The sequence below is a fragment of the Mchenga conophoros genome, linkage group LG1 (genome assembly GCF_057382185.1).
Source record: "Mchenga conophoros isolate Kocher_MC1m ecotype Shallow Benthic linkage group LG1, M_conophoros_male_GT1.1, whole genome shotgun sequence".
NCBI classification, from domain to species: domain Eukaryota; kingdom Metazoa; phylum Chordata; class Actinopteri; order Cichliformes; family Cichlidae; genus Mchenga; species Mchenga conophoros.
Window position 1 is genome coordinate 34,783,679 of NC_140526.1, and position 25,300 is coordinate 34,808,978.

The 25,300-nt window shown below is 40.8% G+C and overlaps 1 protein-coding gene across 2 annotated transcripts in view; it reads right to left on the reverse strand.

The window, feature by feature from the left end:
* Window positions 1–25,300, reverse strand: part of nav2a (neuron navigator 2a) — a 222,445-nt gene that overhangs the window by 40,371 nt on the left and 156,774 nt on the right. For both annotated transcript variants that reach the window (XM_085276044.1, XM_085276039.1), the window contains 8 exons: window positions 24,134–24,206; window positions 22,899–23,142; window positions 22,654–22,710; window positions 19,836–19,969; window positions 11,211–12,435; window positions 9,090–9,199; window positions 8,886–8,994; window positions 7,783–8,205 (listed from right to left, as the gene is read on the reverse strand). In XM_085276044.1, coding sequence (XP_085132170.1) covers window positions 7,783–8,205; window positions 8,886–8,994; window positions 9,090–9,199; window positions 11,211–12,435; window positions 19,836–19,969; window positions 22,654–22,710; window positions 22,899–23,142; window positions 24,134–24,206 — 2,375 coding nt within the window. The remainder of the gene's footprint in view (window positions 1–7,782; window positions 8,206–8,885; window positions 8,995–9,089; window positions 9,200–11,210; window positions 12,436–19,835; window positions 19,970–22,653; window positions 22,711–22,898; window positions 23,143–24,133; window positions 24,207–25,300) is intronic.

Genomic DNA, 25,300 nt, shown 5'->3' on the forward strand with positions numbered 1-25,300 from the left:
GAGATGTTTGCTGGTTTAACGTTGAAGTTTTGATGATTCTGTGTATGCAGTGATGTGAGTAGAGAAAGAAGCCTAGCAAAAGCGCGACCACTAAAACAGTTATGCGTTATCTCAATGTAGATCTCGGTGAGAGGAAACCCTGCACGCACAGACAAACGCGCATTTGTACCTAAATGTGTATACAGTATACACACAGTACAGTGTTTCGTACAGACAGAGCTTCTTTGTATGTGACTCAAATGGAATCAGCACGAAAGCAGATTCTGTGTGCTGTATCCCAGCAGCATGAAAATGTAACTGTGTCTAAGTAACCAACCTGAAAAGTATCAAATGTTATACTTTCTTAACCAGAAGAGAGAATTATACAAGCTTTTTTAAAAGTTGTCTGGTAGTAATGTATTATGAATTGCCAAGTGATAAAACTAAACTAAATATGCACTAATTCAATGTATTTAACACTCAAGGCACTTCATATTGTACATTAATACAGAGAAAACCAACAATCAGACGACACCGCCTACAAGCAAGAATTTGGTAACAGTGGAAAGGAAAAACCCCTTCTAACAGGAAGACACCCCTACAAGAACCAGACCCAGGGAAGGGCAGCCGGCAGTGGCGTAGCGGGGGGGTGGCTTACTGGGCTTAAGCCCGGGGTGTTTTTTCAGAAGCCTGGGGTCTTTTGTAGTGTAATTTTTTCATAGTTAGATGCCTGGCTGACAACTGTATAAAGCAAAAAACTACACACAATATTCGAAGCACATAGTGCACACTGTGGGAATTTACGACTGTGCGTAAATCCCCCCTAATATTGGTATGATCCGAGCTCAGGCACTAAGCGGGGCGGGGCAGGTGCTGCCTACGAGTGCGCTGTTGGAGAAACGGAGCTAGGCAGACAGAGGAGAACTGAAGTTTGACCAGGTACCAAAGCAAATCATTCGTACTGTACAAATAATATAAATATGACGATGTATCACGAAAGATTGATATCAAACTGATCACTTGACCCATATTACGTTACTTGCTCTTCAAGTGAATCAAGAAATGGCGAAATGAAAAGCCGAACAACAACAATGCTGTTTCTTTAGAGAGTCTTAGCTTACATGTGTGTTTATGTCATATTTTCAGTTGTTACCCTCCACGGCTAAATAAATCGGTTTCAGTAATGCACTGATATACAAGAATGGACATAAGGAGCTTCTTTCAAAGAAAAAACTCAGGTAGTATTTTATATATTATGCTTTGTATGTTGTTCAGTATATTTCTATGCAAAACAAGAGGAACTTCAATACACAGCAGTACATTCACAGTTGAAACCAGATATTTACATACACTTTATGGAAAACACAAGAACATTTTTTTTACTGTATAACATCAATTTAGAGTAAACTTGTTTTGTTTTGGATAAATAAATATTGAAATATCTTTTGAATTAGTTAAATGTTAGAATAAAGAGAGACAGAGCTGTCTATTTTTTATCACTTTCATCAAATTTAGGAGTACATATACACTAAGTTTATTGTTAATTAATAAGAAACTCCAGACGATTCCATTCTGAGCTGAAGAAGCTTCTGATAGGTTAGTAGAGTCCATGTGAGTAAATTGGTGGCACACCTGTGGATGCATATAAGGCAAAACACGGAGCCTGTTTCTTTAAAAAGGGAAAATCCAGAGATGTCAACCAAAACACCAGAAAAAGAATCGTGGAGCTCCATAAGTGTGGCTCAATTTTGAATACAATTTGGTGCCATTTGCAATTAAGAAATACAGATAGTTTCTCTCTTTACTCTTAAAGTTAACAAATATGTTTTTTATATTTATCAATCTAAAAAAATAAACATTTAGTCTAATTTGATGTTACAATTAAAAAAGTGTTTGTGTTTTGATCTGAAGAGTGTGTAAATATCTGTATATTTGATGATTGTCAGCACAAAGAGGGAGAGAGAGGAACAGAGAGGGAGAGAGAGGAGAATGAGGACAGGACAGAGATGGAACAAGAGCAGGTGAGACACACATGTTAGTCAAATGGTCGTTTGCCAAAAGTATCACCGTATCATAGGTCCTCATGTATCTCGTACCTAGTGTTTCTTTTTAGGTTTGCTATTTTTCAAATTCTATATTTATTAAGTTATGCAGGCTTGTTTGCACAACAAGGCTAAATAATTATAGAAACTTTTCTCAATCTAAATAGTGGACTTTGGTAGAATTAAAAAAAACAAGTGTAGTGCAGGTCTATGATGATTTTTAGTTCTACTATCATCTAGTTCTGATTCTGGTTCTGTCTTGGTTAAATCCTAAGTAATCCTGATTTTGAACTGTTATAGTCCTATTTTAATTCTGGATCAGTTCTGGGTCTGGTTGAATTGGGGTTTAGTCCTCGTGTGTTGATACAGCCCTGATTTTGTTCTGCCTTGCTGCTTAATTACCACCCTTTAGGGCTAAGCCCCGGGTGTTTCAAATGTCTGGCTCCGCCTCTGGCGGCCGGCATCTGCAGGCATTGGTTGGAAGGATTGCACTGATATGGACAATGTATCTTTATAGACCAAGTGTTTATCAGTTATTACTTTAATAGCATTTAGTATTTGTCTACAATTTGTTTTTGTACTGCAATGTCATATTATCTTAGTAATGAATCAAATCACACATATCATAAATGTTAAGGAAAACTGTTCATGCTCCATGTGTATAAAAGAAAAAAAAATATTGGCCTATATATCAGATTTTGTAACCATGAAACACTGGTATTGGTAAATCCCGTGCCTTTTGAGCTATAATGCAGTGATATGCAGCAGTAGCCTTCAGGTTTGAGAAATAAAGCTAACTCAGAAAGTCCAAAAACTGCATTTCCTTCAAGAGCCACTCTAAGCAGGCCACAAATGTCAATCAGTCCTCAAGGATGCCAAATGTCAACATGTCCAGCTAAACAGCATTAAAAGGCTGCCTGGTTAAAAAACAAAAACATACATAAAGTATTCACAGAGAACATACCAGTATTATATTATTGGATATAAACTGGATAGTAGATCAGTGCGTGAGCAGGCAACTACATGCTGCATAGCTAGAACACAGCGGCCAAGGTTTGAATCCCACCTGTGGCCCTTTGCTGCATGTCTTCCTCTCTCTTTCACTCTGATTTTCAGTCCATCTGTACTTACTATCCAATCCACTACTTAGGCTTAAAGTTGGGTGTTCGACTGCTTTAACTGACAGGTGTGCCAAAAGGGAGCTGTTGGCTGCTAGGTCTAACCTCTTCTAATTTCTGTTGGTTTTTAATAACAGCTGACAAATAAAACGGTCTGTTGTGTGGAAAAGATTATCCAAGATGTAGAATTGTAGTATTTTCCTAGTCTTTGAATTAGTGTTAATTAGCAGTTTCACCCACACAAATCCTCCTGCTGCTTGGTAACAAGACTTGCTACCCATAATTCATAAATTAGCGCTTCATCCCTTTGTCCAGATGCACTAACCCTGGATAAAAAAAAAAAACAACAACAACAACATGGTAATGGCCCATATGCTGATGCTACTGATTTAAAATCATCTGGTGCCTATCAACATTTTGAGCAATAAATAAATAAAACTGTCAACATTAAACCAAATGACCCATGGACTACTAAATATCAAACAAATTAATGGGATATGTTTAAGAATAAAAAAAAAAAAATCATAGAGACAACATAGCCCAGATATGATTTGAGTGCAATTGATTTTCATAACAACAAAAGACACAGACACTGAAGGTACTGGGATTCTCTTTTGACAAAGGACCAACTTGGATGGGGGGATTTGCTGCCCTTTATGGGAAGCATCCGTCATCACAACACAAAGTCACCTTGACGGTGACACACACAACCACTCACATACATAAGCAAAACTCCTGATTGACAAGTTACTCCTTGACACTAATAACTAACTGAGGGCCTCTCCTCTTGTTTCAGACGCCTGTTAACCTGTAACCCTCTGCAGCAGGAGAAACGTGTCCAAACAAGACACTTTATGGGCTGACACTGAACAGCCAGGTACAGTTTACACAGTCAAGCAACTAACAGAAAGAGAGAGTCGTGGGTAAATGACATTGCAGATATATTTGACTCACTAACAATGCATGCACTATGGTACAGACAGGAGTTAACTCCCATATTGTCACACTACGGAAAAAACAAACAAACAAACAGGAGTTACAGCTCCTACTCCACTCAGACATACCTGTCTGCCTTGAACATGGTTAAACAGTTAGTCCGAAGAAAAATAAACAAGTCCAGGTGTGTGTTGATCTTTGCTGATGAAAATCTCCAAAGAAATGTCAACTGTCTTTTACTGTCTGGCTTCTTCTGTCTGCTGTTACTAAGTCTGGTCCTGTGCGTGTGTGAGATCTGCTGTGATATCACCAGGTGAAAACCTGTTTGGTGATATCAGAGATAAATGCAAAGCACCCAGCAACTCTCCATGTATATACTAAGGTGCAGCCTGACTGTTTGGTAGTGTGTCCTGCTCTGTGAAAACTCAGTGTTGATATGCAGTCTCGCTCCCCTGCTCCACATGTTTTTCTCTCCTGAATGGAGGTTGGGTCTGTCTGTAAAGGTTGGAGGAGGGAGAGGAGGGAAGAATTGGAGTGGGGGGAGTGGTATATCAGCCACATAGCCCTGAGCCAAGGAGACAGATCCCCACATTTCCATGAGCAGAGATAGCGAAAGGGAAAAAAAGAGAAGGGGGTGGGGGTGATTGGTGACTGATAAAACCCCCCCACTGTAAATAGTAAAAGTGGTGCCGTCAGTCACACTGCCTGTCTACTAGGATTGAGTGTATGCTAAATAAATTACCTGTTATGTCTCAAGACGTTTCTAAGCAATCAAGAATGTAGATTCCTTAGACATTTCTAGAGCTGCAACTTGTTTTCATTGTTGACTTACCTCCCAACATTATCGCAATATTTTTTCCATAAAATGTAAAACAGCAAGAAAAAAAAATACCTGAGGCTTTGAAAACAGATAAAAAGACAAATACAGTTACTGGACCCCAGTAAATATAATGTGGAGGTTGATGTCTTTTAAATAATTATTTTTTATATTTGGCTATAAATTGTTTTACTGTTATGGCTATTTACCACTGATTGCTCTTGACCACCAAGAGAGCCTTTGGCAACAGTGGGAAGGAAGAACTCCCTTTTAACCGGCAGAGACTTCTAGCAGAATTAGGGGCTGACCCAAATATTTGTATGTTTGTGGGGACTTATTGATATAATAAATTCAAGGTGACTTTCACTGTGCTTACTTAGCAAATGTCCAGATTAGCATTAGCTCACCTGCTCTGGCTCACTTCATGTGTTTTGTGTTCATTAGCAGGGACACGTGTTCAGTGAAGGTATCCCTTTCAAAGCAGGAATGTTATTGGTGTCCCAAAAACTAACTGGCCTGCATGTGAGACGTGGACAGCTCTAAAGAGCAGCTGCAGAATATTATACTGGTTCATACTCCCCCAACACTACAAATGTTTTAATTAAAAGCGCAAGAGAAAATTAAAACATGTTATAAATTATTATTGCTATTTAACAGCTATTTTATGCTACTAAATATTGTTACAGGCGTTAAAGAATTAGTTCAAGTAATGTTTCTAACTGTTTTGGTTGCAGAAGTAGAAATTGTATCAGAGTTGTTCATAGCTATGAACATCTCACTTTATAGAATTAATTAGGGGCAACTTTACAGAGAGATCTTTGTGGATTGTTCACTCTTACAGGGACAAATAATATTTTCACCATGAAGGCCACAAATTAAATTCCATAAGCCTTAATGACATTGTGTTGGAAGCCAGGAGCTCAGAGAAATATCAACCCCAAGAGTCTGCGTGCCATACAGATAAGAGAGGGAAAAAAGCACCTTTTGTAATTCGTGTGATTTCAGATTTAATTAACATTTAAGAGGTAACAAAGACTTGAGGTGTGAGAGTTTACTGGTCTAATCCAAAAGCCAGCTCCTCCTCTCTGGGTAAACATACCACTTTTGTGCAGAAGAACCTGTTATTTTGTGGACGCTAACATGCTTGGAATGGAGCTAATCGTTAAATAGCCTGATGATGTCGAGAATAATGGTTAACCCAGAGGAAGACTGCCCACACACCCACATGGCTGTACCTACACAGTTCCTTTCTTACACACACACACACACACAGCAATCCCCCCCACCCCCTTCGCCCCAACACAAAGAATATAATCTAGTCTAGTCAGCATGTTCCCATTTGAATAAAAGCTCATTTTGCCAGCCATCCGTCACATCATCCATAGAGATCAGACAGCTGAGACCAAATACACACCACAAGCATGTTTTTCACACAGACAAAAAGGCACCATTTAAACATCAAATCCAGCTCAATTTACTCTCTACATAATCTGTTTGATCCAATCTAGCTTGCAAATGACAAAAAGGTTTTTGAAATGATGGATATATGATCATTTACCAGTCTAAATAAAAAAGCACCAGCTTCTAAAACGTGAGGATGATGTTGATTTCCTTTGTTTAAAGACTAAACTGATGAATCAGTTTGTCCAAAAAAAGTATAATTTATTAATTATAAATATAAACGTGGCATATGATTTTTGTCTTATTCATAGTTCTTACCGATATAAAGTGTTTTGAATAAGATAATGTCTCGGCTCACATGTACACGTCACTCGTCTGTCCAGGTGTGGCTGTGGCCTGGCTTGGTTTGCTTAGTCACAGATTCAGATATATCAAGTAGTTCAACAGTACTTTGCTCTCTGGCTTTCTAAAGGTGCCTCGGGGCTGGTGACTATGGTGATCCAGATCTATGCAGGCTAGATGAAGTAATTTCCACACAGCTTTTAAGAGGCATGTTTTTTTTTGTTTGTTTTGTTTTTTAAATCACCTTCACTGCTTTTATGAAATCTCATTCATATTAACATTACACAGAATTTGAACAAATACCCTGATCTCTTGTTTTCCAACTTTCTATTCCATCTGAAGATGATTTGGTGCCTTTTATGGCTTCATCTGATAATAATGATGACAACAGTACTTTAAATTGTGTGCCAGCCAAGGTATGCAAGGGGCCTGCTACAACATGGTCACTGGCTTTCAAAGAGAAAAATAACCAGGTTATCAGGACAACAGCATCGAAACACTGAAAGACTGCAAACTTGTGGGATTTTCACTGTACAGAATAAATGATACTTGTGCTATAGAGACCATCTGTCAGCTGGGTTGCACATATACAGTCAAGAAACACTACTGCCCTCCTGTGGTAAGCCTACATTAAAGACAAGTTTCTCATTGTTGAGAGACCAAACTGTCACATCTCAGCCATAAAAGTCATATTATATAAGCATGGCATCCATTTTCATATGTTTTTTTATGTTTGAGCACATCAGAGTTATTAGAATATTTACCAGTAATCTTTTGGGGTTGGGAAATATTGCAAATATGTTTTTGTCACATAAATACTGCGCTTACCCAGATTCACTGTAACTCAACTTTTTGTGAACTGTAATGCAGTATTAGTAAATGCTGCAAAATCTTTCCAACAGGTTTTCACGTTTTTCCTGTTTAATCCAACAACAATACAGAAACAAAAGATGATGCATGGACAATGACAGAACAGAGAAATGCTGAAAATCCTCCCGGTGAAGATGTTAGAACCAGTGAAAGTTCCCTAGATACTCTTGTTAACCAAGAGTATCTATACTATACTACTTTTTGCCAGTAATGGATTTATTGGCAAAAAGTTTCTGTATTGATAACACATGTGTCTGATTAAAAAAGACTCACTTACCCACTGGTCACATCATCAGTGCGCACAGCATTCTTGCTCAGCACATCTCCATCGCTCATGTATCCCGTGACTTCCATTGGGATTCCATCAAGGTCGACGTCTTCCCCGGCTCTGTCTCCCAGGTCCACGCTGCACAGGGCTCCTCCCCTGCCAGCCAGCTGTCGCCGCAGGTTCCCGGGGTAAAGGTAGCGTCCTCCCTGGCCACCAACCACACGGCCACCGTAACCATTCCCCATAGAGGGGGCATCACCCGCCTGAAGACGAGGGCTAGACTGGCCCAGTCGCCACGAGGATAGTGAGGGGCGGGAAGATGTAAGGCTGAGGATGCTTCGACTGCCTCCGCTATTGCTGCTGCCACTGCCTGTGCCGCCACCGCCGCTGATATCTGTGGTAATGCTGCTGTCAAAGGTGGTTTCCAAGGTGCTGAGCGGAATACAATGAAGGCAAGACAAGTTGAGAGCACACATTAATGTTTTCTGATAACATTTCATTCAAAAATGTGCCTTTTGAAGCAGTAAGCAAGTGGCCAATCACTACACCAAATGTCAAGAATTCTTTTCCTAGGATCTGGAAATATGGAACAGAGAGAAGCACTGGAGAAAAAAAAAGCATCAAATTGCACAATTTCATTTATGAACAACAGATTTATTGACCTTAGAGCAGAGTATAAACTATGTAGACAGTTGGGTCAGCACTGACACATAACACCAGAGCACAGGTCACAACTCTGTAGGAGGGAACGTGATTAGAGCTAAGCCAGAAGCATCAAAGACATGCCCAACGATCAAAGTAAAAGATCCCTAAAAAGAAGGATAAGACTGCTATAAGAAAAAAAGGAGGTAATACCTGTTAAACACAGACAGACACAGTCTACTGACCACAAGACTGATTCAAATCCACCAAAAAAATGAGTGTGATTTAGATGATTTACTACTCAACCATAACAGCATTGTTTCAGTTGCTGTTCAGATAGTAAGTGTTTGTTCACATATAAACTTCCCTCCAAGCACTGTTTTCCTAACAAGCTCAGTGAAAAATGAATTGCTCAATATCAAGAAAAACACTATGTGGGATGAGCCAGAGCGCAGTGCCAATCACTGTACCTGTGTGAGACCTGAGTTCCTCGGAGGCTTGACATGGTCTCCTCTAAGTTTTGCCGCAGGTCAGCTATGTTTTTGACAGTACGCAACCGCCTGGTCTCTGGGTCTTCACCTGACCAGCACAATAAAAAAAAACAAAAAAAATTTTAAGAACATATTTTCTCTATGCTGAACCAGAAAGATTACATATTTCCATTGATCGCCGACCTGAAAGGTCCTCGATGGATGTCTGGCTGGTCTTGGTGAAGGAAATGTCTCCACCTCTGCCTCCTGAATCGGTCTCAGTAGTCACTGTTCCCTCGCTGTCTGTTTGGGATCTGGAAAATTAATTGTGCAACAGATCAAATCGATTCTGAATTATTGTGCACTTAGTGGGAACCTAATATTGAGCAAATTGTCACGAAAGAGGGATAAACCCGATTAAGATTTAAATCTGCTGTGTTTCAAGTCTTGTGACTGTAGTCCAAAATGAATGCCTGCTAATCCCCACACACCAGAAAAGTTTGCCTTTGAAGGATAAATCGATACAGCTGAACCACTGGTAGTGTTTTGAAATGATGACATTCGAAAGCTTCGCTCATATTCAGCCTGCGGTCTTTGCCCGATTCCAGACTTTGTCCTTGTTGACTACTCGCTCTGTGTACCAGACAATGAAAACCACTGACTGCTTCAGACTCACACTGTTGTACAGAGAATGGCAGCATGGAAACTCGACCTTCTGACTAACCAACCTAATACAGGGTTAAACTTTAGCTTATTTCCATATCTTTTCCTTGAACTAATTTCTACCAGTGTGCTTTGTTTTAAGTTAATGGTCATCAGCATTGATCGTATGTTTTTAATCCTTCTAATTTACTTTCAAACATAATCTTTCTGACAGGTGGAGGCGGTATAATCCTGCTTGTAATGGTACCTGACAGCAAAAGAGGAAGTTTCAAAGTGCTGATAATGGAGGCATTTTTTTGGCGGTGGGGTTGTTAACTATGGGTCAGAATGTACACAGGGAGAAAGGGCAGCAGCACAGGAAACATCAGGAAGTTAATGAGTGGTTGTTAGAAAAGACTTATTGAGCGCATGAGGGACCTCCTTCCTTATCACACTGCGACCAGGACAGAGGTCAGGGGCGCACAACATCTACACATATTTGCCCAGATGCACGTGTACAAACAGGCAGGCAAAATATGAGAACCTGAACATATTAAAGATTACTGTTTAACAATTTAGAGATGGACAAATATTCAAAGAAAACTTTGAAAAACTTTGTATTTGGTGAAAAAAAAACAACAACAATCCAATTTTATTTATATAGCACCAAATCACAACGAGAATTGCCTGAATAAAGTAAGGGCCCTACGATAATACAAAAAACCCCCCCAACAATCAGATGACCGCCTGTGAACTAGCATTTGTTAACAGTGAGAAGGACATCTCCCTTTTAACAGAAAGAAACCTCCAGGAGAACCAGGCTCCGGGAGGGGTTTCCATCTGCCACGACCAATTGGGGTGAAGGGATGGCAGGCAGGACATAGTACACACACGCTGTCCAGTTAAGAGTTTGGTTTCAAGCCCCCCTGCAAATATGTTACACATAAAACTGAGCAGGGCTAAGTAAACATCACTCTGAGAACCTACATGTGGATGCTAGAGTGGTGGAGAGGTTCAAACAGCATGTGTAATACAGGACAGCACTTTCTGTCGGGGGGGAAGATTGGAAAGTTTGCAGCTTAAATGGATCGCCAAATTGTGAAGGCGTATCTGGTACACGATGTAATCAAAGTGAGGCATGTTAGAGTGTATGACGCAATGCAACTCAAGCTGTCTGTCTGAACTAGCTTGCAGGCTACACTCCATTTTTTTATAATCTTACACAGCCCTGGAAACATAGAGCCAGGTTATACACCGATTCATATTCATTCAAACATGTGGAATAAGTTCACATATATGATCACATATACAACAGAATGAATATGCAACATACTGTATGAGCAGTGTTTTAATACTATTGTTTTATAAGGCCTAACTTCATTTTGTTTCTTTTTACTTTTCTAACAGTGTAACATATATATACACACACACTTATTTATATATATATATATATATATATATATATATATATATATATATATATATATATATATATATATATATATATATATATATATATATATGAGAGAGAGAGAGAGAGAGAGATATTTTTTTATATATAGTGTTTGACTATAAATTATCATTACTTGCTTTCATTATTGCATGTAGGTGATATAGGCAGGTGAAACTGAGATTCACTACCACATACTTTAGACAAGATACTCCAAGAAAGTGCAATCTTACCTGTACATGAAAGGTGCAACAGTGGCTGTGTTGGGGTGGCTATGGTGCTGTTGCGTCTGAGGTAGCTGCACGCTGACCGTGTTGCTGGCTGTGCTCTGGGTAGTGCCACCACCTGCCACAGGGGCGGTGCTGGTCTTTCCTTCTGTGGAGGCCAGGCTGGAGGTAGAGCTGGAGTGCCTGCTGTCCCTGTCTCTGTCCAGGGGGCCACGGTGCATGGCGAGACCCCCTCCTAACCGCATGCTCCGAGGCCTCTCCCCTGCTTCCTTCACTGAAGAAGCTTTACCACCAGCTCCTGTGGGTTTGCCTCCTGGCTTTGGTATTCCGCTTTGTGCAGGGGTGGAACTCTCTTTTTTGGCCAATTTACCTCCCTTGGGAATGAAACTGGCAATTTTAGAGGTTCTTTTATTTGTGTCAGCATCCAGAGCAACAGGTACTACTTCTTCCTTGTGCTCATCTCCCCTCAGCTCTGTTTTATCAGGGACGGAGGTGCGCTTCGCTACCTCCTTCCCTTTCTCCTTCCCCTTTTCCTTATCTTTTTCAGGTCCTTTGACTGAGCCTTTCTTGGTAGTCAAAGCTCTGCTGAAAGTTCGCTGGGCAATGCCCCTCAGAGCTATTTTGGGGCTGCTTGCGGTGGTAGAAACCGTAGTTCCCGAAGAGGGAGCCGCTCCACAAGAATTCCCATTGCTGGTTCCGTTGAGTCCCGGCCGAACATTGCCATCATTCTCCTCTAAGGGGTCGGTGTTGGAGCCTGTCTCAGCTCTCTCCACCTGCCCCGCTCCAAGCTGCCTGGTTGGTGCAGCATTATCAGTCTGGGGCCCTACCCCATTGGAGGAAGAGATGGAGGACGACTTGGAGCCTCCTTTACTGTTGAAGAGTTTAAGCTTCTCCAGCATTGACTTTTGAGTTACTACCTTAGGAGGAGCTTCATTTGTCAGAGCAGTCTTACAGGAAGTGTCCTTCTCCTGCTTGACAGACTGCATGGCAGATGAGGGGGGGCTCGTCGAGGCGGAGGAATTAGAAGAGGTGTGCTTGGAGCTTGCTGACTTGCCCCTCCAGGGCTTGCTGTTGGGCTGGGGAATAGCTGTGGAAGAGGAGGATGAGGACAAGGGAGGAATCAGGGTAGAGGTAGTGGCAGGGATGCTGGTGGAGGAGCTGACAGACACTGCAGATGATGGAGCAAGCTCAGTCATCACCAAAGGTTGTGAGGTCAGGCCCTCTGAGGAATCTGTACCAGAAAAGAGACAATTTATTAAACAATAAAGAAGGGAGTTAAAGCTTAGATACTAAATTCAGGCAGACGAAGAATCTGAAGGACACAAGGAAAAACAGAAGCTTCTTTGACCCCACACAGAGTTACCTTATAAGCCCTGAAGGTGGCCTGTGTTGATATAACCAAACATGCCATTACTTTTCTCTGGACTAACCACCAAAACTGTTAAAAACCCCTTAGCACTAACAACGAGAGGAGCCCATCACAAATTGTTTATAAAAACAATGAGGGCCATACTCAAGTGCTTTTAAGTCTCGCCAAGAAGGCCTAGTCAAGAAGCAGTGCTGCTGCACTTATAAGGCATGGACTTATATGGACTTATTTTGGTCACGGTCCCTCTGCTTAACAAAGAAAACACTGTCTAGTTACACCACTCCCCTGTATATTAAACTGAGAAACAAGACGAAAAAATATGGTTTGAATTAGAAATGAACAGAACAGAAAGTACTTTTTTTACAAACATGTTCCTGCTACAGATTCATCATTCATTAAGGAGTTGTCTGAGAAAATCTGCAGCACGTGACTCTCAACAAGCAAACTTACCAAGAGCTGGAGAAGCAACGCAAGAGCTGAAAAGGTAGTCACTGCCCATATAAAAATAAACAAAAAAACCCCCCAAGTATTCTGAGTGCTGCTCAAGATCTCAGTGTGTACGCACAGCAGGGCTACTAACAGCATGGAGCTCAGACCAGCAACATTTGAATATTCAAACACCAACGGCCAGCGAGAGAGGGAGAGAGAGGGCCAGTGCAGGGAGCACTGGGTGCAATGAATCATCGCACTTTAGCTGTAACACACTCCGCTTACTTCTTAGACACAAACACAAAAAGTGACACATTAATTCAAAGATAGTGCAGCTGCTCTGTTGTCCTTCTTCATCTACAAACCCCTAAAACCTCCTGAGTTTACTTTTTATTACAAGTGTTTTTCATTAGACGAGACAAGAGAAAACACATTTCAAACTCCAAATGCATGCCAGTACATTTTTTTTCTATTCAGAGGAAGAATTACACATGAAAATCAATACAGATAACTTGGTATTCTGATCAATTCACACAGGTATGTTAACTCACTTACTACATAAGTTATTCTTATGGTCTCATTATGTCAGAATTTATTAAACACTAGTCCTGTGTGATGATTTCATTTTATAGCACCTTTCATGCCCTAAATGCAAATAGGCGGCCACTCACTGCTTCTTCTTTCTACCCCTATTTAGCATTTAGTGAGAGCAGCCTGAAACAATGCAGCCATTAGGAAGTGATTAGGGCCCAATTAGATGTGCTAGTAGTTAGCAATCAGCAAAGTGGGTCAGGTTGCTAATAGCTGGCTTCCAATTGGTAGCGGCTGAATGAGAGGGGGACCTGCTATGATTACAGGGACTGCAAAGAGAATGAAGGGGATTGACACTGCAGGTTTGAGATGAGTGGGGCTTTGATATCGGCCAGCAGGAGGGTCGGTACTGTCCAAGAATGGGGTCAGCTCGGATTTTTGTTGGGAAAAAAAAAAAAGAAAAAAAAGAAAGGAAAGGCTCTGGACAACGGGTCAGCTGATCACTGACAAGATTGGACCCAGTGACCGGGGCTTACACGCTCCAGTTAGGTTGTCAGGGGTGAATCTTCAACGGGTTGGGTCAGACGTGACACTAGCGTGATGAACTTAGACACTGTTGCAACACAATCTCAACTTAAAAGAAGCTTGGGACCCAATTCCTGGAAAGGCTGTTGAAATTAAAAACCTAAATCAGTCACACGCAAAATAAATACTAGTGAAAGAATAAAGAGTATGAATAAAAATCAAAACTGCCACTTGTATACTTAATGAAGTGACCACAAGAGGGTGTAAAGACCTCATCCTCTGTCACACCTACACAGCTTTCCATTAATCTAGAAATGTCTGCAAATGTCAGCTTCATGTGTAAGCGAACGCTGATGACTTTTGTGTTCTGTATGCATCACTTTCAATTGGTCCAAATCTGAACCAATCATGATAAATTAACAGGCAGACGTGCAAATTATGTTGTTCTCATGTAGCAGTGGAGTTTTTGCACTTGAGGAAGCAGTTTCACCTCAAAAATAATCACATAAATTGTTTTAACGTGGGCCACTGACCCTATGACCCCTGTGTAGCCTCCGGCCAAGTCCAGGAATTAAATCTTCTCATTGCCGTTCCTTTACTGTTCTGGCTGAGCTGACTACTTGAGGAAACATGTTGAAAGAATTTGAGTACTCATGGCTTAACTGCTTAATTACTGCAAGCATTGGTGGTTAAAATAAAAAGCAGAAAATGACAGAAGAGCACAGCCCAAAGGGACAAGGATCACAGACCACCCTCCTACTTCCTGTCTGCCAAAAAAATCTGCCTCGGTCTCTACAAGTCTGTTTCTGTGTCAGCATCTTGATTACATCAAATAATTTCGGGAATGAGCTGAAATGGTAATTTTCAAATTCAGTTTTTATTTCATGGAGTGCCACACTCATGTCTGTGTGTGTATATATTAGAATTCAATTTACCTGCCTCAAGGTGCGTTATATTGTAAGGCAAGGCAAGTTTATTTATATAGCAAAATTCCACAGCAAGGTGATTCAAAGTGCTTTACAGAGACATTAAAAAACAAAAACAAATAAAAAGCATGATTTAAAATGCATGCGCAGTACCTTTGTTTTCATACACACTTGGCGGAAAAAGCATGGCGGCGACGGAGAATGAGAAGGGCGAAAGCGGATCGTTGTATGAAACAGATTAACTAGAATTGGTTTGTCAAAATGGTGCAACTTCAGTGGTGTGGAACTGGTTTGGCTTTCGTCCATCAGATACACACCAAAGCACATTTTTTGGTAGAGCAAGCAAGCAGGCCGTTTTTATTACCATTATTACCGAACTGATTTTATGTGGTACACGGCACTCAAAAATCTGTCAAAAAATCTTTTAGTACGACTTTGCTAAAGTACGAAAGCCACACCGCTTGATGGATTGTCGGAGCATTACGGCTACCGTAGTCAGGAGTCTCACGGCGTGATACGTACTGTGCTACATTGTGTATGTATAATTTGCATTTGCACTGTAAAAATTTTATATAACTTTAATGCACATAAAAAACAGCCGCTTGTTTAAGTGAAAATACATTGATGGGGTTTTTTGCACTAATAAAGTTGTGGAGTTGTAAAGTGTTTTGTCTCGCGTCAATTATATTGTCAGTTACATTGTTATCGGAAATTTTCAAATATATATCGTGATAAATATTTTTGGCCATATTGCCCTGACCTAGTAAAGACCCTACAATAATCCAGAGAAGCCCCAACAATCAGATGAGCCCCAGGCAGGCCCCTAGGAGCAAGCACTTGAGCCACCTGATCTAGCTGTGTTCTGCTAAGCATCTATAAACAGTGAAATCACTGAGCCTATGACAATGCACAGTCCGCATGGATGTAAGATAGATTTCATGCACAAAATTTATAAAAGTGTACATCAGCTAACAATGTTTAGACATCACAAACCCTCCTTGCTCCTTGCGGTTGCCCTGATAACAAGACATTAAGCTCTCAATCGGTCAACAACCATATTGCTGACCTGAAAATGTCACACTTATGCACAAGTTACCCTCACATGTAGCCAGAGTAAAACCATCTTTGTGCTGAACCAAACCTGCGGTGTCAGTTCTCCCTGACTGGTTAGATTTATTCAATGCACTGACACCTTCAGAGACATTTAATATGTAAAAATCTGGCACAGTTTGAGGCTGAAGGTGTTTGGCTGCTCATCGTGTTCACATTTGAGAAGCCTGCTCTCTCTTGCTCCTCAGTCATTGTGCTCAAAAAAGTGAGAGCGACAGCTGGCTTTTGTGTGGTGACTGAAACTTTTTAAAGTTTCTCCACATGAATACACTCAAACAGTGATGCTACAGCTCATCAGCAGGCTATTCATTCAGCAGAGGCACCAGCCACATATACAACACACAATCCAAGAGACACATGGGCAACAGAAACACACACATACAGAAACACACAACCATAGGTGTCCCACACTCTTTCTGTCTCTCTGCTATGTGTCACTCGGCGAACACCCAGACACTGTCACCTTATATTAAGGCACTTGTGTTTACTTATTGTACAGCCATCCAGTAACATTATTCTATTTTGGCATCAGAGCCTTTGACACAGACCAGATCTGGCCTCTGAAAAGAAGCTGCAGGTGTTTCTGTAACTATCTGAACCTCGAGGAGCAACGTCTTACAATAAGCACAAATAACTTCATGTGTAGTATACTTACTAGCAGCTTTTAGTTCAATGACCAATTGGTAAGAAGAAGAAGGGTAATCTACATCAATTTCACATTAAAGGAGCAAGAAATTGGCTTATTAAACAGTAGGAAAACCCTTTGCTTTCTGCGCTATTGAAAAGAAATACATTTTAGGCAGCAACAATGACAAAAGATGACAAACCTCACTGGTGCTGCAGACATCCAGGACATCAGAGAAAGAAGTAGAGGAGAGGAAGAGATGGATGAGAGATCAGGGAAGAGTTCTAAACCATGGCCACAGATCTAGAGTGGGTAGGAGGGGAGGAGGAGTGTGGTGGGTCCTCCAGCAGGAGGAGGGGCTTAGCAACAACAGGCCAAGAGGAACCTGGAAGGGGGTTGATCAGTATTTCTCATGCTACCTGCTGACAATCATATGGCCTGCTGCCCCAAACACACAAACCTAGAAAGGCATGCAAGCTCGTGCTTTTTCTGGTTTCAGTGCACATTTATTTCACCCAGAGTATGCTGCAAATTGCCAATTGTTTTCATGCAAATTATCACAGCTACTTCACACATCTTGCAGTTACTTTCAAGTCAATGCTGTGTGCTAACGTAGCTCCCCCCGATCATCCTGACCTCCCTGTATCTGATGATTTTTATAAAATCTAATCTTCACGTGCTTTTTCATTAGCTGGATTGTGCCTTCTAGCAGAATTGCAGTTGGTGCTCAAGTCCCTTTGAAGATGCCTAAAAAAATGACACTCTTTCCACCAAATCCAACTATTTGGAAATACTTCCAATAAAGTCATTGACAAATGTGTCTACTGGAAATCTCACTCTGAGCACTAATAGGATTTCATGTTATGAAGTGTATTTAATCAACAAATTTAAGGACATTTCCCCAAAATTCTGTTGGGTTTTTTTTCCAAATCATGGTGATTTTACACTCACACAAACCGACAAATCTCCCTGCAGTCTACACTAATAAACTCACTCATCTCGAATGGAGCCGAGCATCAGAATAAATGCCCCACAGTGCTTCTCACAGCGTTGGTCCCAGTTAATTTGTGACTGTTTAAACAGACAACAGTCCCTCTCCAGCTCCCTCTCTCTCCCTCACACACACACTTTTTTTTCTCCCCTTACTCTTCTGCCCTGTCTTTCTCTGGGCAGTCAGAATTCTCTGTCTAATGCAGGGTAATGAGTTTAGACTGTGAACACTAACAAAGTCTATATAAAGCTCTGGCCCATTGAGTGGTGACAGAAACTATTTCCACACTGGTCTAACCAAACGTACTGCCAAACACCCAGAGTTTGTAAGCTTCAGAACAGTGTAGAGCGGTTAAACTGGGTCAGAGCACCGTGGAAGAATATGGTGTGAATACAGTTCTGACTCCAAAGGAAAATTATCACAGTGAACAGCTTTGTTCTTGGATCTACTAAACTCCCACACTGCTTGTACTTTCCCACCTTGTTTGAATTACAGTGTTCAACATAACCGCTTAATCTTAAAGGAATCAGGTGGGAGGAGGTATTCCAGGTGTCCAGAGATCTTCATGTCCATCCATATTCTTCACAGTAGCACTCCATGCAATGCTGAGAGGATCTGATTGGGGCATTGTCCACTGTTTCTCTTTCTCACATAAAGCAGACAAAAGAAGATAGTCCCCATCAAATGGCGTCCCACTAGTGGAAACACTCCATCTGGATTAGGCAAGAGCGTAGGCCTCATGAGTGGAGGACACATGACACTGTTTTGCCTAGAATACCTGCACTGTTCTTCAGACCTTCATACATTAAATGTGTCCCGAAAAACACATTTTTGGATGTTATCGTGTAGCAAACATACACCTCACATGTGTTATGATTTTGTAAAAAAAAAAAAAAAAAGTTAAAAAAACTTTAAAAAAACAAACAAACAAAAACCAAAAACACACTGAAAAAATTGAAGTTGACATAAAGTGATGATGAGCTGGTCCTGATGTTCCTAAATAAGAAAAGGCACAATGATTTACGAAGAGCAACTGAACTTTGTTTGCCAACGTTCTCATTCAGAACTTTATTTCTCTAAAATAATACTTGGATCCATCCCTTCAGGCAACTCTTTTTAGCTCAGTGCTGCAGCTGTTTGAGGGGGGGGATTAGGTGCCAGAGCCCAACTGTGATAGGACAAAAGCCGAGGCACACCCTGACTGGGTCGCCAGTCTATCGCAGGGCCATCACAAAGAGACAGACAACTATTCACACTGTTACATTCACAGCGTCTGCGACTGTGGGAGGAATCCAGAGAACCCACACAGAACCCACACAGTCACAGGGAACATGTAACCTCCACACCACCCAGCTGACTGGTCCATTCAAAGCCAGGACCTTCTTGTGCTGAGGCGAACACCTCTCGCAAGTCCTAAAGGGTTCACTGTGCTGTTGCACTTGAGTTGTGCAGGTTGGAAAAAGGTAGAGAGCAGTGCTCTAAATGGTCCACACTTTGAGTGACCTTTCCATTTGTGAGGATGAATACAGTCTGTGCAAATGGAGGTCACAATGACATTTAACTCATATTACATGAAACCACACATTAAGAGTAATGGGACAGAGTTTCAAAGACACGTTTCCTTAAAGACACTGCACAGGTCAGCCTGAGATTCAAGCAAACTGAGAACAACCTCCACCTCCTTTAAAAATGCAACATTAATGTTCAGAATGATTCCAAAGGTGGTGAGCATGTAGTCATTATGTGATTCTGGATTTTATGCTCATCAGTTCTTTGTTGCTCTTCTCTTTAAAAGACACAGTTGTTTCTGTGCTGCACTGCGTGCTGAGGGCCAAGCATTACTGGCATGGTTTTTAATCCTCTATTAGCCTCAAAGCAGCACAGCTAACTTGCATTTTCCCCACAAAAACAAAAAAGCACCCAAAGGATTCACCATAAAATCATCCTAAACACAGCATTAAGACTTTTTACAGCTGCAAGGCTACTGCCTGTCCTCTAATTTTACTTTCTCTTCCTCTAAACTTGCACACATGTCATGATGACATGCTAACGGGATTTGCCAACATCCAAGATTCAACCTGAAGATGTCAGTGTGCACCCATTTGTATCTGTATCTCTGGCTTACCTTTGTTCAGGTGTGAGTTGGCTTTGGTTTTGTCACTGAAGCCCTGGCTCCGTCTGTTCCCAGCAGCACTGACCGACCCTCTCGGTGGGATGTCACTGCCAGCAGTGGACACCCTTGTTGTGGGGCCAGGAAGTCTGATGAATAGATAGAAGAAAAAAGGAAGAAAGCAAGGGAGAAAAAAGAGGGAATAAACAGGCCAAAAAAGTTAGCTGCTTTATGACAAACACGAGTTTATGAATCTAAAGCAGTTTTATTTTCCCCCACACATTACAGAGACACATTAGGTCACTGCAAGCCTATAACACAAGCACAACAGACTGTAAACTAAGATGGGAGGGTATAACATAATTAGATTTATTAGACCAAGCATTTTATGTGATTTAACCAAACACATTAGAAGGGTAAGTGGCAGTTGTAGAACAAATCACATTTCTGAAAGAGAAAACCACATTCTGCAAATACCAAAATATCCTAGTAGCATACATCTTCTGTTTGTTTTGAAACTAGTGATAAAATTAATATAGTTTCAAAACTAAATTAAGTATAGTTAATAGTTTAAAAAAGGAAAGTGCTACACAAACATGCTTCACTGTTTAGGGGAGTGCAATTTGCCACAAAGGATGAGCTTTAAAAAGAAATCTGCACTAGCGTGCTTTGTTTTCTATACCGTGCCTCTGTGATGATGTGCACTGAAGCTGATGTACCACCCTCAATAGGCTGTAGAGGACCTCAACATCCACAGTTAATTTGTAATATGAACTTGTTGACCTACTGTATTGATTTCCTGGGGGAAGTGGTCTCTGTTTGCTTTCCAGAAGGTCAAATATACCTCAACCTCATTGCTACACTAACCACAATAGGACTGCCCTCCTCTTCATGTCTTTCTAAATGCTTCACACTATTTTAGGCTCCTTTCTAACAAGGCATTTTTCCAAACTTGTTCAAGGTTCAAGGTTCACTTGTTCCTGACATGTGTAGTTTTCTATTTAAAATTGCAGCTTTAGTTTTAAACTTAGCTTTTGTTTGCTTTTCTTGCAGCGTTGCGGCGACCCACCCCCAGGGTACACCTACACCAGGCTAATGGAGACAGATAAGCTTGCAGCAGAGTGGACAGTCAGACTGAGAGCAGGTCCTGGGAGAACTATGAGCTCAGATTACACGTGCTCCTCCTTATTTTCCCCACATGGATTAGACTGTAGACAAGCTTTGGTGGAAGTTATGACACCTTGATTTCATTTTGCAAGCCAATCTATAAGGCGAGTTGGAATCTAACAGGCTGTGGCACACAGCTGCTAATGAAATGCTAATTGACCATTGCCGACATCATCACCATCTTGGGACTGAGGCGGATACTTGATAAGCAGATTACAGCAGTCTCACTCAGCTCTCGTGTGCATTATAGAAACTCTCATTTCCGTCTTGCCATTCACTTTGAGTGACCACTATTTATCCAGCTGTTGCAAGGTAATAGCTTTAACCACATTATTTAGGCTAGAGTAGTCTAAAATCATTTCAATTATAGCAGGGCCAGCAAGTCTACTACCTTCCCCCACTGGACTGAGTCTGTCAGGAAGTAATTCAATCTAGTGGTTACATTAAAAAAAAAAAAAAAAAAAGAGCAACACTTTTTTCTTAAATTTTAATTTTAATATGGGCTATAGTGTGAAAAGAAATTCCAGAATAAATCTACTCCGCAAATCTTTCTCTTTCTACACTCTTAAAAGTGCAATGCAGACAAAGAAAAGTACTTAAATATTTCTCAAAATGAAGTACTAGTGCTAACAGCACATCATTACTTGGATACAACCAACTTACCAAAAGAAAACCCTTAAAAAAACAGTCTGCTTACACTAAATTGTACAGCAATTCTTCTCTTCACTTAGATTCTTTCACACTCATTATGTTCAAAAGCACCATGTTTTGCTGTTAACTCAGTATCTTAACACTGAGTTAACAATAATTTTTATTCCAAAACAAAGAAAAATAGACCTTTCACCGCAATATTAGCAGCTAGCATTAATATAAACAATTCACATCGTTAAAATCTTTTAAAATTCGCTATCAGATGCTGCCAGAGAGTCATTTAAATCTTAATTAAGATCAATCAATTTAAAAAAAAAAAAAGTTTAAAAAGTGTTTTGATAAATGATGTAGTTGCACATGCTGACCAGAAGAGGGGGGCATTTCTTTAGTTTGGTCAGGTGCTGTATCCGGGCAGGTGCAATGTAAACATATTCTGGGATGGGGCAGCATGCAAAACTAAATGGTACATTAAATTTCAAGGTGCGTTATCACATCATATGATGCTGCATGCTATAAGGAGGCTAATGTAACTGAAAAAGAAAAAAAAAGTAAGACCAAAGATAAATATAACATGTCTCATTACAGACCTGCCACAGATTCCTCTGTGTTAATTATTAATGTCATATTATATGGGGGATTGCAGGAGCACACACGCGCACACACACAAGCACGCACACATTTACTTAAGGGTTATCTAAAGGTCTTCTACAGCCCATTAAGCAGGCCTGCCAAATGAGGCACGCTGCCAGAGAGACAGGGCCTTCTGAAAATGGAGCCTGTAGCTTTTGTTCCTATCTGCTCCAACACTACCACTCATGCATAATAGATCGTGCTTGTAGTAGAGATTGCCCTTAATCACAGACAAAGAAACAACATTAAACTCATTACAGCGCGAAAGAAATGCTATCCTTGATTAGGGGCAATCTCAACCTATTTCCAGGAATGGAACGGAATAGGAGGTGTGGTGGAGGAAAGAAGGGAAGGAGAAAGAAATTAGAAAGGCACAAGAGCTGACCTAGAGGTCTTTTTCTGACCAAGGGAAAACTTGAGTAGTTTACTTTGACACCCATCCCTAGAGGAGAAGAAAAGAGAGGAAAGATATGGAAGAGGACAGAGACAGTGAGAGATCAGGTTTAGAGTTATAAATGACAAAAAGTGCGAACAGGAAGATAGAAATGTCAAAATGATGGATTACAACAGCAGGCACGTGAAGAAAGTAAACACCACAGGGACACATTTGTTCACTCCAGTTAGCCTCACCTGGACTGCATCTCGGCCTGCGCTGCTTTCTGGGATGTGATGGCAGGAGTCCCATGCAGAGAGTGGCTGAGCTGGGCCGGGGCGCTGATCTGCTGACTCAGTGGAGGGTGTGTGCTCTGGGACTGGGCAGCAAGTGGGAGGGTGGGCTGGGAGTTTTGCCGCTGGGCCTGCTGCTGCTGCTGTTTGTAGCGGGACAAGCTGAAGAAGAGGCCAAGGATGGCTTTCAGATTGCCATTCCGAATCTCTGAAGGTCAGAAACAAGGATGGGGTGAATGATTTAAAAGGAGAAAAGTAGAAAGAAAAAGTGGGGAGATGAAAACAAAATAGAGGATGAAGTTTGCAACAATTTTTCACATTTACCATACTAGTGCTTGGAAAATAAGCTACTAGGGTTTTTTTAATGATTTCATGGCATTTTGATTGTTTTCTTATATGGAGATCATCTCTCTTGCTTATCAAACCATATATTCTATTTTATTGTAGATAGTGAAAAACAGCAACATTTTTGTAATTTAATTGTTTATCTAGTATTTCATTACTTTAGTGTAGCATGAATCAGTAGCTGTATAAAGCTGTACAATGCATTAATCCATTTAAAAGTCCAAATTTATCCCCTCCTTTCCAAAGTTGTCCAGTGAGAAACATTGGCATGTCTTTGCCAGCCCGATTCTGGGCCCTGGGCCTTATTTAGATGGTCAGCCCCATCTGAAACTGACATTTCAAATATGTCACACTCTGTTTAATTCCTCTATCTAATTCTGCTGCCTTTAGCTCTCCTTCTGGATTGTTCTTGAACTGCAAGATGATACACCTCAAAGTTCTCCTAACAGAACAGTGAATGGACCCCATGTGTTTCTTGCTGTAATAGGATGCTGCTGTTTGATTCAGCTTTGCATTAGCACCAGTAATAATATTGTCTCTCAGTTCCCTGTGTGAATTTCTTTCTTTTTTTTTGACAACAGCTACATTTAAACATCATTATGTACCATTGTAAGCTTTCTGGTACATTAGTTATATGTGTTGTGAAATCAGCCCTGAATGTTTTCATTTGCATTAATACAGAGTTTCCTGGAGAGAGCTTGCTAATAAATTTTTTTTTTTTAAAAATCAGTGTACCAATTCTGAGGTTTTATCTTTCTTGCGGCATCAGTTCTATTTAGTAACTAAGCCTGAGCTTGATTCAGGATGAACTCTCATGTTCCATGTGAAAGAATAAATCTGTGGTTCCAGCTTACCTTCTGCAGACAGACCCTGGATGTTGACTCCTTTAGCTGCCAGGAAACTGAGGCAGGTATCTATGTTCTCAATCTACAGAGAGAGAGAGTCACAGCTGCATGATTCTTCATACTGTACATTTACATTGAAATTTGCATCATGGTGAAATACGAGCACCCACACTGATTAGCTTTTTGCATGGCTCTCACAACAATAACAAATCTGGGGGAGTCAACATAAGGCAAAGGTTGGCATCACAAAATCTTAAGCAGTAAATAGAGGTGCTGAATATCAATGACAATGATAGAACTGTTGGGACTGCAGATCGTTTATCATTTAATAATCACTGATCTGACAGGTAGGATGACTCCAAAAACAGTTAAGATGGAAAATAAGCTTTTTTTGATCATTCAATAATGTGTTGTATCCAACTTCGGATTCGTGCAAAAAAGTCATCATGACAATTTTTTGGCAAGTTTTATGTGACGAGACCTGAGTGTTAAGTGTTTACACGGCACTGCATTTAAAGGCGTTTTGTGACATTTGGGATATCAGCATTTATAACAAACAAATGGCACTAAAACAACAAGTTTCTGGCACATATAAAAGTATGAACTGGTCCTGAAGAGTAGAAGAGAGCGTCTGTATGTACAGAGATTGCTGTGCTATACTAGAGAAGTAAATTGGACCACATAGTGACATAGCCAAAGCAGAATTCAAACCAGCCACACTTACATCACTTGATCTATGAGGAAGCAAACATCTATAGTCACTCAGTTGCTATGACAGCAGCCATGGCAACATGAGCAGACTGCTGAGCTGTCACTGGACTGTGAGAGGATTTGATAGGCAGACAGGCTTTGTTTAGAGACCATGTGACCCATTATACACAGAATCTGCTGGCTGGCGCACCTTATCGTAAGGTAAACCGCATAAAACAAGTCATTAAGCAGGGTAGATCTGATGAATGACTGTGCGATCAAAGTGTACCAACTGTTGTTGTTGGTGGGGAGCAAACAAACAGGGTACAACAAAAGATATATCAGTATTATACAGTCATTGATCTCTCATATTACACACAGAGTTACTAGCTGTGTAGAAGTCTCTGCAGAGCAACTAATCAACAATAAAAACTGTTTGAGAAGTGGAAATTTTAAACTGTACACAAAGGTTAGGGAGGGGCCGAA